This window comes from Falco punctatus (assembly GCF_963210335.1).
Source record: "Falco punctatus genome assembly, chromosome: 6".
Lineage (NCBI taxonomy): Eukaryota > Metazoa > Chordata > Aves > Falconiformes > Falconidae > Falco > Falco punctatus.
The window spans coordinates 17,127,239-17,143,452 of record NC_137585.1 but is presented as its reverse complement, the minus strand read 5'-3'; the positions used below and the strand labels follow the sequence as shown (position 1 = coordinate 17,143,452).

Here is a 16,214-nt window from a genome sequence, read left to right as displayed (position 1 = left end):
GCCTTTTATCTATACCACAGTAACTGTCTGAACAGAGGCAATGTCAATGTCGACTTCCTCCACATACTGCTTTACACAAGTGTTTTGACAGTGTTCTGGAAGAGCCCTCTGTAAGAGAGGGGCTGTAGATCAAGTTTTGTTGCAGTTAGTTACGTAATCAATAAAAATAGGACTAGGACTTAATGTAGAACTCCCAGGAGACAGTAATAATCACCCACAATTACTTATGAAAGCCAATCAATGACCAAGAGGTATTATTGTCATTTATATACCTTAAATCAAACTTCTGAAATTAAACTTTGATTCCTAACACGATTAGATGTTGAGGCACTAAGAAAAACTATGCACAAGCAAGCACTGCCTCAAAGGCTGACTGCAAGGGCAACCGAGGACAGGGCCAGGAGAGCACAAGCAACCCTGAAACACACCAGCAAGGAGGGGCACAACAACAGAGCTGAGACAGTGGATACAGGACAAGGCATAAAATCAGTGAAATAAGGACCTACAGCTCTCTTGTCATCCTGTTCCTTCAATGAAACAGGCTACCTTCTAATGGTCAAATGAAAGATAAAGATGGTAGAAGGCCAGGTTCCCAGACCTGGGTCTCAGCTGCGGGAGGGAAAGGGAAGAGAAAGAGAGAGGAAGACATTTTATTTCATTATTTCTTCCTTGTTTCTCACTGTGGGGGAGTCTTCAGAAACTGGAGGTTTACCATTTCTCTCAAATTTATCACACAAAGTACATTATGATGGGTGATTAACAAACTCAAGCTTCCTGTAAAAGTGTCACGTGTCCCTCTGTAGCTTTGTTCTGGTATCACCATTATGTATTTACTACTATAATTTTTTTTAGTATCTTCATAACATTACTGAGTAATTTTGCAGGCTGTGAGATCACAGTTCAAAAAAAGTTGGAAATACGCACAAGGGGCTATTCATTGTGCTATTTTTACTATTCTGAAGTCCATACCATGAAGAATGACTCATAAGAGTAGCAAGCTAGAGAAGCACTTGCAAACCATACAAGCTCATTTATTCATTTATTTGTTTGCACTGACTCATTACGCTCCTCAGTGTAAAATCAATGGGACTCGAGAGAAAGCACGAGGGAGAAATGCTGTTTCCTGAAGACCTCTTCCACCCACCATGCCCTATTGAGATGGTGGAAGTCACGCGAGGGGTTTGGGCATACCTCCCCTGTCCACTCCTGAGAATCAGAGCTGGGTTGGCTGGGTGAAGAAGAGCCCCTCCATATCATTGGAGCACACTCCCTCTGGTGGCTTCACTCAGTCTGGCTTTATCAGCATCCACCACAGGGTACAAAGAGCAATGAAAACGGGCAAATTTTTTGTTTGCTTAAGTCATATATTAAAGCGTTGCTTTGTTTCCCCCTGTAGTCCTGAGATGACGTTAACTTGTGGTGGGTCTACGTAATTATTTTGGAGAGGTCTGGCAAAGTTCATCATAGCACGCAGTTACAAAAGCAAATTAGTTTTTCCATGTGATGGCAGTGGCATTATGCACCCAGAAAGCTATTAGAATAAATACTATTAATAATTAAGAATAAGAATATCTGCTTCACCTGTGAAATTCTTGTTAGGACATCAAAAAAAGAATTGCCTGCCCTGGCCTTGCCACATTTTTCTTTGAGCAAGAGGTAAAGAGGAGGTTGGTTTTCTCTGCCTGCACTGGTTGTTTGTAAAGAGCAGGGCTGATGTTTTGCTGTTGCTGCCTTTGTCTTCATCTCACCTTTCTGCCTTGAGATTTTTTTTTATCCTGTCTAGCAGGTTGCTTAGAAGCTTGGGCAGTATGTTCCCAGGCCCATATGTTGAAAGCAAAACAATCAGTATAGTAAAAAAAACCACGCTGTGAATATTTCCCATTTCTAATACACGGCTAATCCATCATAAAAGAGAAAGAATGTATTGTTACTTTATCACATCGTATGACAGGACCAAAACATTTAATTTTAAAATTAGTATTTCAAAACCCCAGAAATAGGTATGGGCATCTCAGTCACCATAGACCTTATTTTTCTTACGGTTAAATTGGGGTTAAGATTGACTCTCATAGCTAGTATACCTGAATGGTGGATAATTTTGCTAAGTACAATAACATGAATAAGTGCTGTTACTTAGACATCTGAAAATATTTGGGTGTAAAAGCCTAAGTGTGAAACTGTGTGACACTGGGCTGTAATCAATATTTTTTCTCAAGGTAAAGTCAAACCCATGAATATACCTGACTAAACATGTCAGCTGTGAACAAATGAAAATGATGGCACTGCTAGATTAGATAATAGCTCTATGATTCACATTATGAGAGTGAAAGAATTTGGGAGAAACTCAGAAATATGGGTAAGAGGAAACCACACAAAAGGCACAGGGATCAAGCTCAAAAAGAAGGGACAGCTGACATGTAAATCTGAATCTAGCTACTGATACCCAAAGGCACAGGGCAAGATGAAAGACATATTTGAAAAACTTGGTTTTCCAAGAGAAAACTAGGCAATAAGGAGAGAGAAAGAAGTGCAAGAAATAATTAGACACAGAGTACAGACTATGTCACTTCTCCCCAAAACTGGCAACTCTTCTTAAACATTACTTAAAAAAGTATATGGAGTATAAAAGTCTGGCACAACAGGCAGCAGGAAAAAACTGTACACTTGCAATTAAAAATCCCTATATTTCCAAATGATTTTATGACAGATAAAGTCAGACGTGACATAAGAAGACTAGTCTCCAGAAATACAGGATAGCCCGTATATAATAATCATATATAGTAATTCTCGCTACTGCTAATTCACCTCGATTCTTGTCAAGTCCCTGATACAAAACTATGTAAGGCAGATAGTTTCTTTTGTTCCAATCTTACTTTCTACCTTACCACATTGTTCCTAAGACACCATGTTATCTTTAAAACATGTATGAAATTGAAATCATGTCAGATTCTGTTACTGTCCTAAAGCCAACATTTTAATACCATGCTATTAGTTCTATATTTAATACTAAAATGGTAGCAGTACCTCTTCCGCAAAGTTAGTTTTCTTGTCAAGCATTTCTCGTAATGTCTGAAGAATTTTAATGCAGAGCTTTTCTTCTTTCTCCATTAGCTTCTTTGTGTGATTAATCAACCTTAAAGTAAAATATTAAACCTTAAAGAGCATTGCACATTGTTGCTAAGCCATACTACAATTTCTTTATGCAAAAATTGCCTGTCACTATATTCTTCCTCAAGGAAAATAAATAAAAGTAGATGAGAATTCATAATTAAAAAGGAAATGGGACTTTCAAGGTGTTGCGAGATTTTTGTATCTTACTGCCCGTACAGAAGACAGAATTCTACATCCACTTTTTATGAATGCTTCCAGGTTAAGATCCAAACTTGCCGTTTCATCCTTTCTTTATTTACAGGTAACTTATTTTAACCTTTATTTAAAGGTAAACAATGTTCATCATGCATCCTTCAAACTTTAAAAGCTACAACTTCTACACATCTGAATTCTATGATGGTTGTAATACATTTATTAGGTAATTAGCAAATGGCATCCAGCCAAAAGGATCCCCAAAAGCCTTACACAGAAGCATTCAGAAATGCAGACATTTGGATGAAACATAACCATTGTTTACCTTTGCACATCAACTTTGTGAGACTGTTTCAAGACAGAAAACAAGGTACATTTCTGACTCCAACTATGACTGCCATGGGTGTTTGGGTTTTAGTCAGCTTAAGCCAATACCAGAAGCAGCCTTTCTATATCTGTTCAGAGCAGGTCCTTGCACTGGTTCACACACTGCTGGAGTCACATTTGTGAAAACAGAAGGGAGGAGGAAATCTGAAGGCCTTGAACAGTTTTTTTTCCTTCAGTACCAGGGCTGGCTTATGGTGGACAGAACAGTGTTCATCAAATTATGGCCTAGGATCAGCACTAGGATGCGTGTGGCCACTGATTTACACTGAAAGATGGCATCATTAATGGTCCTAAATCACATAGCGTCACCAAAAACGATGTTGGGAGAGCCGACTGCATCATCTAGACCAGTGCTCCATAACCCAACATAACTGATTATATTTAGATCACTGCAAAGTTAGAATCACAGAATCATTTAGGTTGGAAAAGACATTTTAAGATCATTGAGTCCAACTGTAAACCCAGCACTGACAAGTCTACTGCTAAACCATGTCTTTAAGTGCCATATCTACACATCTTTTAAATACCTCCAGGGATCAGTGCGCTAACACCATCCTGGGCTCAGTGGAGACACCATGCAGGACTCTCCCATCGTCATCATCACCAATTTCATGAACTATGAGTCCAAAACTATGCAGCTTTCAGGCCTGCAGTACTAAAAATATTTTTAAAGAAGTACATCTTTATCTCAGGATTTCTGCATAGCTCTTGCAAAGCATTCCTTTGCCATGGAAGTTAATTAAATAAAACAGAAGACTGTTTATTGCATTACATGGGCCACATCCAATAGCCACAGACTTGATTCGATGCTGACTTTGAACAGCAGTTTGGACAGAGGGCATGGGATGGGACAAGCTCAAAATTCAGCTTAATTTTTCCAAAAATATATATTGTTATAACACTGCCTCTGCAGAATATGCAAAAAGCCAAGGAATCAGGAGAGCTGCCAAATGCATTCATTTCCCCCAAGTTACATCTGTTTAAATTTTAGTTTCTCAAGGGCAGAGAGGGCATCTCACTTGAGGACTAATAAAAAATCACAAGACCCTATTCCAAAGCAGACTGCAAATAAAACATCTAATAATCCAAGACCAGGTAGAGAGGTGCCAGTGAAATGTATTTTTAAAATAGTTGTGGTCAATTTAAAATAAATATCAAAATATTTATTTACTGTACAAAAACCCCAAAACAAAACAGCAGAAACCCACTAGCCCTGAGCACCCTGCCTCATTATGAAATATTGAAAATTCTACCATGGAAAGTCTAAGTTTCTGCTGTAGATTTGGAGAAACTTAATAGCACAAGTAGAAAACAGAAGTAGGTTGAGCTGGCCACAATTTTAACAAGCTAGTAACGTCCCATTTCTAGGCAGGCAAGACAAGCAACCTCTCTCTCTACTCCTCTTCAGACTCCTCAACTCCTGAGAAACATAAAACATGGCAGTGAAAGACCTCAGTTTAAGCTTTCAGTATGAACTCCTACATGCCTAAGTCACTGTTGAAAATTTTAACTTCTTGCCATCTTTTCCAAAGAAGGAAATAGGCCTCTCCTTATACCACTTACTTGGACATGAAAGCACCGCATCTTATTCTGGCATCACTTCCCTCAGGAAAAAGAAGTTCTGGACTGTGCAGCACATCAACCAGCACCGAGAATTCAGCTTGCATCATGGGAGTGAACTGCTGCTCCAAGGAGGACACTACATCCTAGGAAAGAAGAAGAAGAATGAAATTTGTAACACTACTACAAGAAAACTAGAAGAACATTGCTGTGGAATTGAATAATACTGTGCTATTTGACCCACTTCTGACAGCCAGCTGCAACAGCTCTTGTTAACCCAGGTGACAGTAAAGCAACCTCAAGCCTTTCTTCGTGCCACTCCTCAGGCAGGGCAAGGGGGAGAAGGTGCCCATAACTATCTACCTTGCTGTTCTCTTTCAAATTTCTCCTCTGCAGTAATGCTCACAAAACACTCGGCAACAGCCAGGATGACGGTGTGCTGGGAAACCACTGCTTGTCATACGTGGTGTTCCTGTATCACCCGAGATGTTGCTTCCTTGGTGTTTAGGGCTCATCCATTTGCCTGCAACCTACTCTTTTCTTAGTCCATAAACTCCTGATGTCGTTTAACCACTAAATGCACAAGGCGATCATCATCCAGCCACACAAACCTGACATAATTGCTCCTAAAGCCTCCAGTACCTCCTCTGCAGCCAAACCAGAACGTGACCATGAGAAGGCAAAAAGGAGATTCTTCTCTGTGGACCACTTTGAGGAAAAGAACATAATTCCCACCCCTCTCTACCAACTTCTGTAGGAGCCAAATTCAGATCATGGACCAAAAGGTCCTGCATGTTGCCTTCACTTTGAACAGACACCAGAGAAGAGCTGAGCCCTCTGCTCCCCCCACCCAGAAGTGCAAAGGTCACTGTAATCCAGCACTAAAAATGCAATGAGCCTAACTCTGGTGTTTTCCACATCTGGCATCTACCAGATAAACACACTATCATAACTAACTGCCCAAGCCATTTGCTATTTTTGTACCTGTAGTTTTTCTATTATATTCCTGTAATCCCAGGCAGGCCCACCAAGAGCTTCTTTGAAACGAGGTCCACTGCGGGCTGACATTCTCCACCCCATGGCTGCCCTCTGCACCATGTTAGAGTGACTCTTCATGAACAAGGTGTTGACCTGGCTGTCCAAATCCACTGGAATTGCAATCCCACGGTTCTTTGCTTTAATAGGAAGAAAAAAGATTACATTTACAGTAGTAAAAACTTGAAAATCTTATGAAGATCATGGTGTGCAGAATGTTGATACTCTTGAAGTTAAGGGGCAGGGATCTCACTTCAACAAGTTTTAAAAATAACGAACAAAACCCTAAGCTGGTAGAAGTCAGCCGTAAACTAGTTAAAAGAAAGGCAGCTGTGCTACTTTAAATGAGATGAGGATCATTTCCAGTATATATTTTCATAGGTACAGACATTTCTTTTTTAAAACAAAATAGTTTTTTACTAACTTAAAAAAAATCAGATTTACAGATATTAATAAAAGGAACAAAAAGAATATGCATTATGGTTTCAACAGCTAGGTTTTGTCTATGCAGAAATAAATTAAAAAATTCTTTTTTCTAGTGGACATACGCACATTTAGACAATTTATCCTAAGTGCTCTTTGTTGCTTTTCTGCTTATTTCTCTTGCAAAGACCTTGAGAAACCAAGTGCATACAAATTAAATTTGAAAAAGACTTGTCTCATGTCTCCCTTTGGTTTTCTATACAGCCAGGGCTGTTAAAACCACGGGGTTCCTGGATGCCACTGCAATATAACCGATAGTTAATAACCATGTGATAGTTTAATTGATAGTTAAACAAATTTAACACACAGTTAAAAAATGCTTTTTTTTTTAGACTTGAGGGGCAGGAAGTGACAAAAGAGAGAATATTAGAGAGAAAAACCCAAAACTGAGGAAAGACTTCAATGAATTCTTACAGGGCATCCACTATTAAACCATTATTGCATTCTGAACTGTCATTTCTGTAATTTGGAAAGGAAGTTTGAAAGACAATGTGAGAAGGTATCTGCCTTCTCCATGAAAATCTTTGTGTTAGCTGTATCTCTCCACTCCGCTGGAAATCAGACTGACATTCTTCTATGGCTCAGCATGAGTCGTCTGAAATTCAACAAATAAACAAAAGATCAACGCAGCAATATCTCTGTTTGAAAGATTAGGTCACATTCCAGTGATTAGCTTTGTATTATACATCGTTCACTTAATTTCCGTGGCACACTTTATGTTTAATAAAAACTTAGAAGTAAAATGGAGAATAAATTCTAGTTCGTTTGTAACAATGACTAATAATAACAAATAATTTTCTAGTTTTTCTTATTGAAACAAGGTGATTTTGTAAAAAGCATTAGCCCATATTAAAGTTCTGCACAACATTTCTCAGAGGCATTTCCCCACCATTCTGCACTAACATGCACAGTTTCCACAGCAGTGGAAAGGCATCAAAAATATTCCACCCCTCCCTACCGGTTCTTAAAACATATACAACTTTAAGTCCTGAACCTGTGAAGTCAACAGATGCCCTTCTTTCCTAAACAGCCTATGCATCAAACCCCACAGGAGTACACGCAAGGAGAGAGTCAGGCACACAGCTCTGATGAATGAAGGCTTGTATGCTGCCAAGCAGTGAGTCACAGATCCCAGGCAGAAACTTTCTCTTCCCCCAAATACTATATTGTAATGGCAGCATTTATTATAAGCCTAAATTTGGCTGTGACACCTCAACCCCCAACCTCACAGACTACAGCAAGAGTCTCCGTCACACACGTCCTCATCCCTTTAATAGCTCCCGTGGGTGCAGGGTGCCCTCCTCTTCCCACTGCCAGGGTGCGTCCTGATACAGGATCAGGTCCTCCACCTGCAAATCAGGCTGTTTAACTGGGATGGAAGAGAGATCTCTTACTCTGTTTCTGGTAGGCACTTTCTTTTAAACAGTTTGCCATAGGGAATTAAACTAAACTTTTTTTAGGTCAAGATGGGAAGACACATCATCATCATCAGATGTACAGCAGTTTCCACACTGGCAATTGACTTTTCCTTTCTACTCTTCATTTGTTTTGAAGGCAAGGTTCCTGATTATTATGAGGAAAATACCATGTATGGCTGGCCATCGTTTCTAATGATTGTTTTTCCATGTTATTTGACTGGGTTATTTTTCAAAACACATTTGCCCTATTGCTGCGTACTTTGTTACAGAAGTCCATTAAAGTTCTGCCAGTGTGGGTAGGGTGCTGCAGCCTATTAATCCAATTTATTGTGTCCTAATGTCAATCACCAGAATGTTATTGGACAATGCTCACTTCTCAATTAAGTAGTATGTATGCAGAATCCTGATATATCCAAGAATAAACTTAGCAATGGGGAGCGTGCTGTTCAGAGGAAAACCCAGTCCTATAGATGCCATTTGAAGTTGGCTTCCATCAGTGTTTGAGGAGCAGTCAAGGACTATGATTGTTCAAAGAGCTGCAGCTAATTAAAACTATCACAAAGAAAACCAGAGAGAGAGAGAGGAAAAAAAATACTCCTTTGTTTTGAACAGTTCTTATATGTATAATTCCATTTGTAATTAAGATTTGTATTGGTTGTCAAAGGGCACTGTTGAAGTCTAAGCTATAAACAAAGCCTTTGTCTTCTTATTTCTTTGCAGCTTGTAGAAAGTTTATCTTTCATTTGTTTCACATTTCATTATTTAAAACAACATGAAACATATTTTTACATTTTGGAAAGCTAATGAACAAATGTGAACATAAATATTTATTTTTAATTTAGGTGTTGTAGGCTGCTTTCCTCTTCAAAATGTGTCAATCTCCCTTAAAGTATCAACATAAAATATTTAAAAGCATGTTTATTTTTGTTCCACTTAGAAATACTTTTGGATGGCACTCAAACTTGCAAAGTAGGGTTAGAGCTGGTAGACAAAGGAGCCAGGAGAGGGTGAAATTCTGTCTTTCATCTGACTAGTGAACTTGGGAAAAAAGCATGCTCTGTGGCTGTAAACTGTTAACTATGTAAACTGGTGCCGAGGTATCAAGCAGGATACTTACCAGGAAGGACTAGAATGTGGCTTCAGCTAAGGGAAATTCTGCCTTCCAGTGGAGGGCACAGCACAGGCTTATTATATACTGCCCAGCTCCTACGTAGGGCACCCTGCACAAGGCTAAATACCCCCTGAACATACTATACTGGTTTGCCAGTGTCAGAGGAAATGAAATTTGTCATCAAATCCTTTGCACAACTAACTCCCGATCTGGTGCTCACAATTATGCTACTGGCAATAGCCAAAGCTGAGCCAAGACAAGCAAGCAAACGGTAACAGTGGAAATGGTAAGCAACACAGTGTGGCATATTCAGCCAGGTCACAGTAAAATGTTCTGCTCTGCGCTGGATGGTTCTGTGTGCATCCAGCGCGTCAGCAGCTTTCCTCCCCTTTACTGTTTAAACTATGAAAAAATACTGAGATGGGGACTCAAAAGAAAAGGGCAACATTGATCAAGTGGCAAGCAGCTAAAAATCAAGCTGCACTCTACAAGTGCACTAGACTCCACCAAAGTCCCAAGAATGCACTGCAGCTGCTAACAGAAAGGCTGAAATGGGCCGAGCTGTATTTTTTAAATTACCTGCATGTAGTTCTCTTCACAGAATCACCGAAATTGGAAGTAAAAGGACCTATTTTCAGGAATGCTTGCTGAAGCACTGCCTTTTTGCTATACTGCCTATATGAGGTTTAGGATCAATTTAGTACTAAGGACTTCCAGAAAGTGGCCCTTGCCTGTAATTGTCCTTGGAAGCCCAGTCTTCAGAGTAATCTATCTTGCCATAAGGAAGCTTAGTGGCTTCACAGCTGTTTAGTACACTTTGCACTACCCTAAACCATCCCTGGTGGGATTTTTCTGGGGGATGCACAGGTGTTTCACCCCTTTGAGCGCCTCAGGGAGAAGCCTTACAGGCAATCTGGGTCATGAAAAACCCACGGCTGTACGTGGCTGTGAAGCCTTTACTCTCCTTGCTGTTTACACCCTTCTGGTAGCTGCAGACGGCTATATCATATTCTCCCACACTTCCCAGTTGTCACTTAACAGAGCGATGCATATTTAGTTCAATTAATTTTGTTCCATAAATCAGTTCCTCCAGCTCCTTAATCATTTACTGACTGCTTAACAAACACATTTGGATGGAGAGACACTAATGCTAGCAACAGCAAGACTTCTTAAGGGAAATAAAAGCTTTGTGTATACAAGACACAAGCCTGCCAATCTTGTACCCTTCACTTGGATGTGTTTTTCCAACAGAAAACCTACGCTAAAATATTTATCAGTCTGTAAAAAGATCATCATTGAATTTTTCTTGCAATTAGGGAAACACAAACAGTTAAAATAGAATAAAATATGTGCTTCATCTGAAATGTATTATTCTTGCTGTCAAAAAAGTTACAACAGGATAATTACTTTATTTGAACTAAAAATTGAAAATGAAGGTCTAGCTTTTTATGAAATGGAAAAAAGATTTTAAAACTCAAATGGAAAGTGAAATAAAGTATTTTCAGGGCTGAAAAAATTGCTATAGGAAAGTTCATCTATATGGACATTCAAATACATACAATAATTCCAAAGAAGCAATAAAACGTAGCCTCGATTTTATGTTTAATGTTTCCTGTTTGAAATTTTTCAGGGCAAAGGAAAAGGCTTTAGAGGACATAAAAGCATGGCCAAGAAGCACCACAGAAGAGTTTTTTGGGTTCTGTAGAAAGGGGTATTGGGTGAGGTGAAATTGGGGAATAAATACTCAACTAGAACGGACTTCACTACTCCTTCAGACCATCTGTTACAGACAACCCATGTTCTTTAATATGTTTTGAAAAATGTATTGAGCCCCATTTAAAATGAAGCTAGCTTTTCTGCCGTTCCTCTTCCCTCCATTTTCTCCTGGCCTGCTGACCAAGGACATCCTTCCGAAGTTGGCTCCAAACCTCTGATTTACAATCTCAATTTATTCGGGTTATTTACAACCTAGCATAATTATGTCCAGTTGGTTTTGGGTCAGCACTGTCCTTTAGCTTAAATGTCTCTTCTTCGTGACTATTTATCTTCCTAAGATACTTTTAAAGAGCAACAACCACAGGCCTTTGCTTTGCTAGGCAGAACACGTGGGGCTCCTTGTAGTCTCTTCTCTACAGTTGTCCCTTCCCCCGATTGCACAGTAGTACTTCCTCTGTACCTGTTCCAATTTCAAACTTATGAAATAGCAATCTCACAGGACTCGCCTCAGGACATCCCGTTTTGTGGGATGGAAACAATTCTCCTTTTGCTTTGCCTGCACAGTATCCTAGAGTATAATCTGATAATGACTAATGAAATTTGGCTTGCTAACAGATTATTTTTTTTTCAAGGGTCTGCCAAGAGAAATAGTCTAACAAAATGCAGGTTCCTATCTGCCACTGTTTAGTCATCTGGGAAATTCCAGTTATTTCATTATTGGTGGTAACAGCACAACCATACACATACTACATCCAACACAACCATACACATACTACATCTTTGGGATACACACACAGTATCAGAGGGAAGATGCAATTTGTAAAAACGTGACGGACAAAGCCAATGGACACAACAGAGACAGGAACATAATACAAGTAGATTGGCCCTTGTAAGAGAAAAGAAAACTGATGCTCACAGGTGAAGATATAAGAATCATCACTTAATTAAGAAGCAAAGCCAGTTCTTTGCATGGGTCCTGAAAGACTAGTCAGCCTTGGGAGAAAGACCCTGCTCCAACACAATTTAAGATACACAAATCAGATCTTTAGTTGTAAGGACAGGTGATACTCCCCAATTTTACCATATTGGAAGACGGTAGATGGTTTAAAATGCAAACTTTGAGACTGGCCTCCGCCCTTCTCAATCTTGCAAAGACTATAAAATGTAGGAACTGAAAGTCCTTTGATAATTAATTAATTTGGAATAAATTAAACTGTTAAACATCTTAGTTCTTTTGTTTTCACAAAGATCACAGGACCTTTTAAACATTTTTCATCTGTAGCTATTTTACCAGTGAGATGGAAGCTGTTCTGATCATTTATTCTTTGGACTATATTTTCAAGCAAAAGCTCAGTCCTATGTAATAATAAAGAAAAAACAAAAGTGATATATGTATAATGGGTTAATTCTTGTTACTCATACCAGAAATCCATATGAAGACACATTAATGTCCATAATTTTGTAGATGTTTCTATTCACGCCAGGTAGCCAAATGTTTACCAGGCAATAAAAACCTGATGGACGTTGGTATCTGTGTGCCCCAAATCTCCTGGAGCAACAGAGTAGTCTGCTGAAAAAAAGAAGCAAGCTTCTATGCTTCTTGCTGAACTGGAGGCAGACAACTGCCTGGAGACAAAGCAGCAAGTGAAGCTTGAAAAGCTTACGTGGTTTTTCCCTAGTGGTCAAGTGCAGTTGAAGTACTAGGGTTATAAGAAATTAGCTTCTGCAACATATCCTTTTGTTGACCTGGAAGATAATGCACATTCTTACAGTGCTCATAAGAAGACAGATGAAATGATCTTAAGCTCTTGAGACAATACTTACATCCACCTGGCAGCAACAAACTAGTAAACACCAAGCAAAATGTATGTTGCTTAAACTTGCTCTGAAATGGGTCTTTTAAAAGTGCATTATTACATGGATCTTCGATATCTTGGGAAATCTGTATATGATCTTCCTTCCTCCTGAGATTCATTTCTAAATCCAGGGCTATGACACACACACACAAAAAAATCATGTTTGTTCTTTCAACTCTATACAACATTTATTTTCCATCAAAAGTCTTCGGTCCCTGCTGTAAATCTGCCCAATACTCTATCTCTCTGATACAGGCAAAATCTTTCTAGAGGGTTTTTTTTAAACCCTGCTGTGAAACATGAAGCCCCTAACATTAAAGCTGTCAGACTCTCAAGTCAAAAAAAAAAAAAAAAAAGAAAAAAAAAGAAAAAGGCAGAAGGGTACTACAGATGCCTAGCCAAAATCCAACATTAGTCCACGTACACAGCCAGCGTAAGAGGCAAAAAAACGCTGCCCTGTCTGTAGTCTTCTTACAGAAGAAACCTCTGCCCACTCAAAGAGAAACACCATTTTGTGTGGTTCTCCGACAGAGAACAGCACCAGGCACGCAGTGTCACCACTAAAGGGCCTCCATTTTTAAAGCCTGTAGTACCCCTGGCTGGGGCAGTTTTTCCAAAGCTTTCAGCAGAGCAGAGCAGGCCTACTCAATTAGCCCAGGCAAGACACGTTTGGCACTGTGCCTAAAAATACAGAGTATCACCAGTGGTTAAAACATTTGCTAGCCAGCAAAACTTTTGCACAGGGATGTTTGTTAAAAACTCTGCTTCCACTTCGCCAGCTAACTTGCTCTTCGGGGAAATCCCTCTCACCTGTTCCTTTGTACTCCCCTTCTGCACTGTCAGAATTAAAGACTAAATAAAAATGTGTGCCAATCTGCTAACTGTAATGGGTTTGCACGGACAGGTTTTGGTAGCTGGGGAGCTACAGAAGTGGCTTCCGTGAGAAGCTGCCAGAAGCTTCCCCCATGCCCAGTGGAGCCAATGCCAGCCACTCTGAGGCGGGCCCATCGCTGGCCAAGGCCGAGCCCATCAGCCATGGTGGCGGTGCCTCTGACAGCATGTGAAGGAGGAAAAAAAAAAAGAAATCTGCATCAGTGAGAGAGAGGGGTGAGACTGAGTGAGAGCAACAGCCCTGCAGCCCCCGGGTCAGTGCAGAAGGAGGCGGGAGGGGCTCCTGGCACTGGAGCAGAGATTCCCCTGCAGCTGGTGGTGAAGCCCATGGTGAGGCAGGCTGTGACCCCACAGCCCATGGAGGTCCACAGTGGAGCAGTTATCCACCTGCAGCCCATGGAGGACCCCACGCTGGAGCAGGTGAATGGCCAAAGGAGGCTGGGACCCCATGGGAAGCCCACAATGAAGCAGCTTTGCTGGCAGGACATGCGATCCCTCAGGGGACCCACACTGGAGCAGTTCATGAAGGACTGCAGCCCATGGGAAGGACTCACATTGGAGAAGTTCATGGAGGACTGTCTCCTGTGGGAGGGAGCCCACGCTGGAGCAGGGGAAGAGCGTGAGGAGGAAGGAGCAGCAGAAACAATGTGTGATGAACTGACCACAACCCCATTCCCCGTTCCCCTGCACCGCTTGGAGGGAGGAGGCAGAGAAACTGGGAATTAAATTAAGCCCAGCAAGAAGGGAGAGAGGTGGAAAAGGCGTTCTTCTGATTCGAATGGTAATAAATTAAACTAATTTTCCCCAAGTCAAGTCTGTTTTGCCCATGACAGTAACTGCTGAGTGATCTCCCTGTCCTTATCACACGAGCCTTTCATTTTTCTCTCCCCCGTCTGGTTGAGGAGGAGCGGCTTTGGTGGGCACCTGGCATTCAACCAGGGTCAAACCACCACTGCTAGCAAACACAATACAACTTTACCATGCTCAGTACTGATATTCCCGATGAATCCTTAAACAGTTATTATGACACAAATAAGGAAATTGGCAATGTGCAGGCCAACATGTGCTTTCAGGGGGCAGCTCTGAGACTGCCAGCCCATGGCACCCCCAGGCTGATATCCAGCCTCCCTGCACTGCTGCTGCTGCAGGGAAGTCCCAGAGGAGGACATGGGGTGATGCCCTTCAGCAGCAGCTCAGCTCTGCTCTGCCATATGTGAGAGTCCCCAGGGTATGGCTGGAGTCCCATGGGTGGGAAGCCAGAGTAGCAAGAGGGTTGGACCCATAGGACAGCGCAAGAGCATGCTTATAAAAAAACCAACTGCAAATCATAAAAAAACCCAGCCGTAAATCAATCTCCATAAAACAGAAAAAGGAATGAAAGAAAAGACTACAGCGGAGGCAGAAATTAAATTCACCAGACAGAGAACAAAGTCATGTATCTGAAAAGCACATCAGGCATCAGCCATGCCTTGCCTTGCCTTTCGCTTTCCCCTTGGCTCCCCCAGGAACAACAGCACACAGACTACCTATCAAAGACCTCCAGCCCTTTCGTGGGTGCACCTGGCCAAGAAGCTGGATCTGCCAGCCCATTAAGGTGACCCATGCTTTCCCTGTCAGCCTGCTGTGGACTGTCTCGACACTATGCTTGGGTATCTCCAAACACCCTCATCTCGGTGAGATAACACAGCAACCTCTCTGAGCTAGAATTTGATTTTAGTTTTAGCTCAACAGAAATGAAGACACTGAGCTGTCTAGAAGCACAAATAGGGCATGCTCGGTCTCAAAAATACTCTCAACTGCCCTACTTCATCCCTCTTTCCCCAGACTCCCAAAGGAAGTAATTTATTGATGACTCTTTCCAGAACTGCCAGAGAAGAGCAGGGAGGTAAGTGTTAAATGCATAAACAAGGATTTGTAGGGCTAAAGCTTTATTTGGGACTGTAGTAGCTGTAGCATAAAGGAAATGTCTTCAACTTCCAAAGTTGTCTTGCCAGATGGATCCATAATTAAATCATTTGCACAACAAATAAAACAATTGAAGGTTGCTAAGTTTTTAGGTAACTACTTATTCTCGTTCACACAAAAAGTTAATGAGATGTTTTGGCAAAATGTTAAATGATACTCCTGTAATGCTATTACAAAATCTAAATTTAGACTCAGTTGTTACAATGCCACAGATGGTTAAGGGACCCTCTCATATTGTTTTATCATTATTTATTAATTTTTTTAAAATTGCATCAACACTAGAATTTAGCCAGTTTCTATGTATCTCTGCCACTACTCAGTTTTCATTCACACTGAGCAGAACCTTCTTCTACAAGTAATCGGAATGAATTTTAGAAACTATACTGAATAATTCTTTTTTCTATCATGGCAGAAGACTTTAACATTGTATTCACAGAAATTTAACTTAATGAACTTTTGCCAGTCTGAACTATGTACTGGTGAAGAATC

General features: G+C 40.7%; 2 protein-coding genes across 4 annotated transcripts in view; one reads left to right on the top strand and one right to left on the bottom strand.

Moving 5' to 3' along the window:
* ITPR2 (inositol 1,4,5-trisphosphate receptor type 2) overlaps window positions 1-16,214 on the bottom strand; it is a 269,466-nt gene that overhangs the window by 117,019 nt on the left and 136,233 nt on the right. For all 3 annotated transcript variants that reach the window (XM_080392861.1, XM_080392862.1, XM_080392863.1), the window contains 3 exons: window positions 6,235-6,425; window positions 5,254-5,396; window positions 3,025-3,133 (listed from right to left, as the gene is read on the bottom strand). In XM_080392861.1, coding sequence (XP_080248987.1) covers window positions 3,025-3,133; window positions 5,254-5,396; window positions 6,235-6,425 — 443 coding nt within the window. The remainder of the gene's footprint in view (window positions 1-3,024; window positions 3,134-5,253; window positions 5,397-6,234; window positions 6,426-16,214) is intronic.
* The window catches only part of LOC308065560 (uncharacterized protein), a 185,967-nt gene continuing 176,186 nt past the window's right edge, over window positions 6,434-16,214 (top strand). The window contains exon 1 of the mRNA XM_080391615.1: window positions 6,434-14,123. The gene's annotated coding sequence lies outside the window, so the exon portion shown is untranslated. The remainder of the gene's footprint in view (window positions 14,124-16,214) is intronic.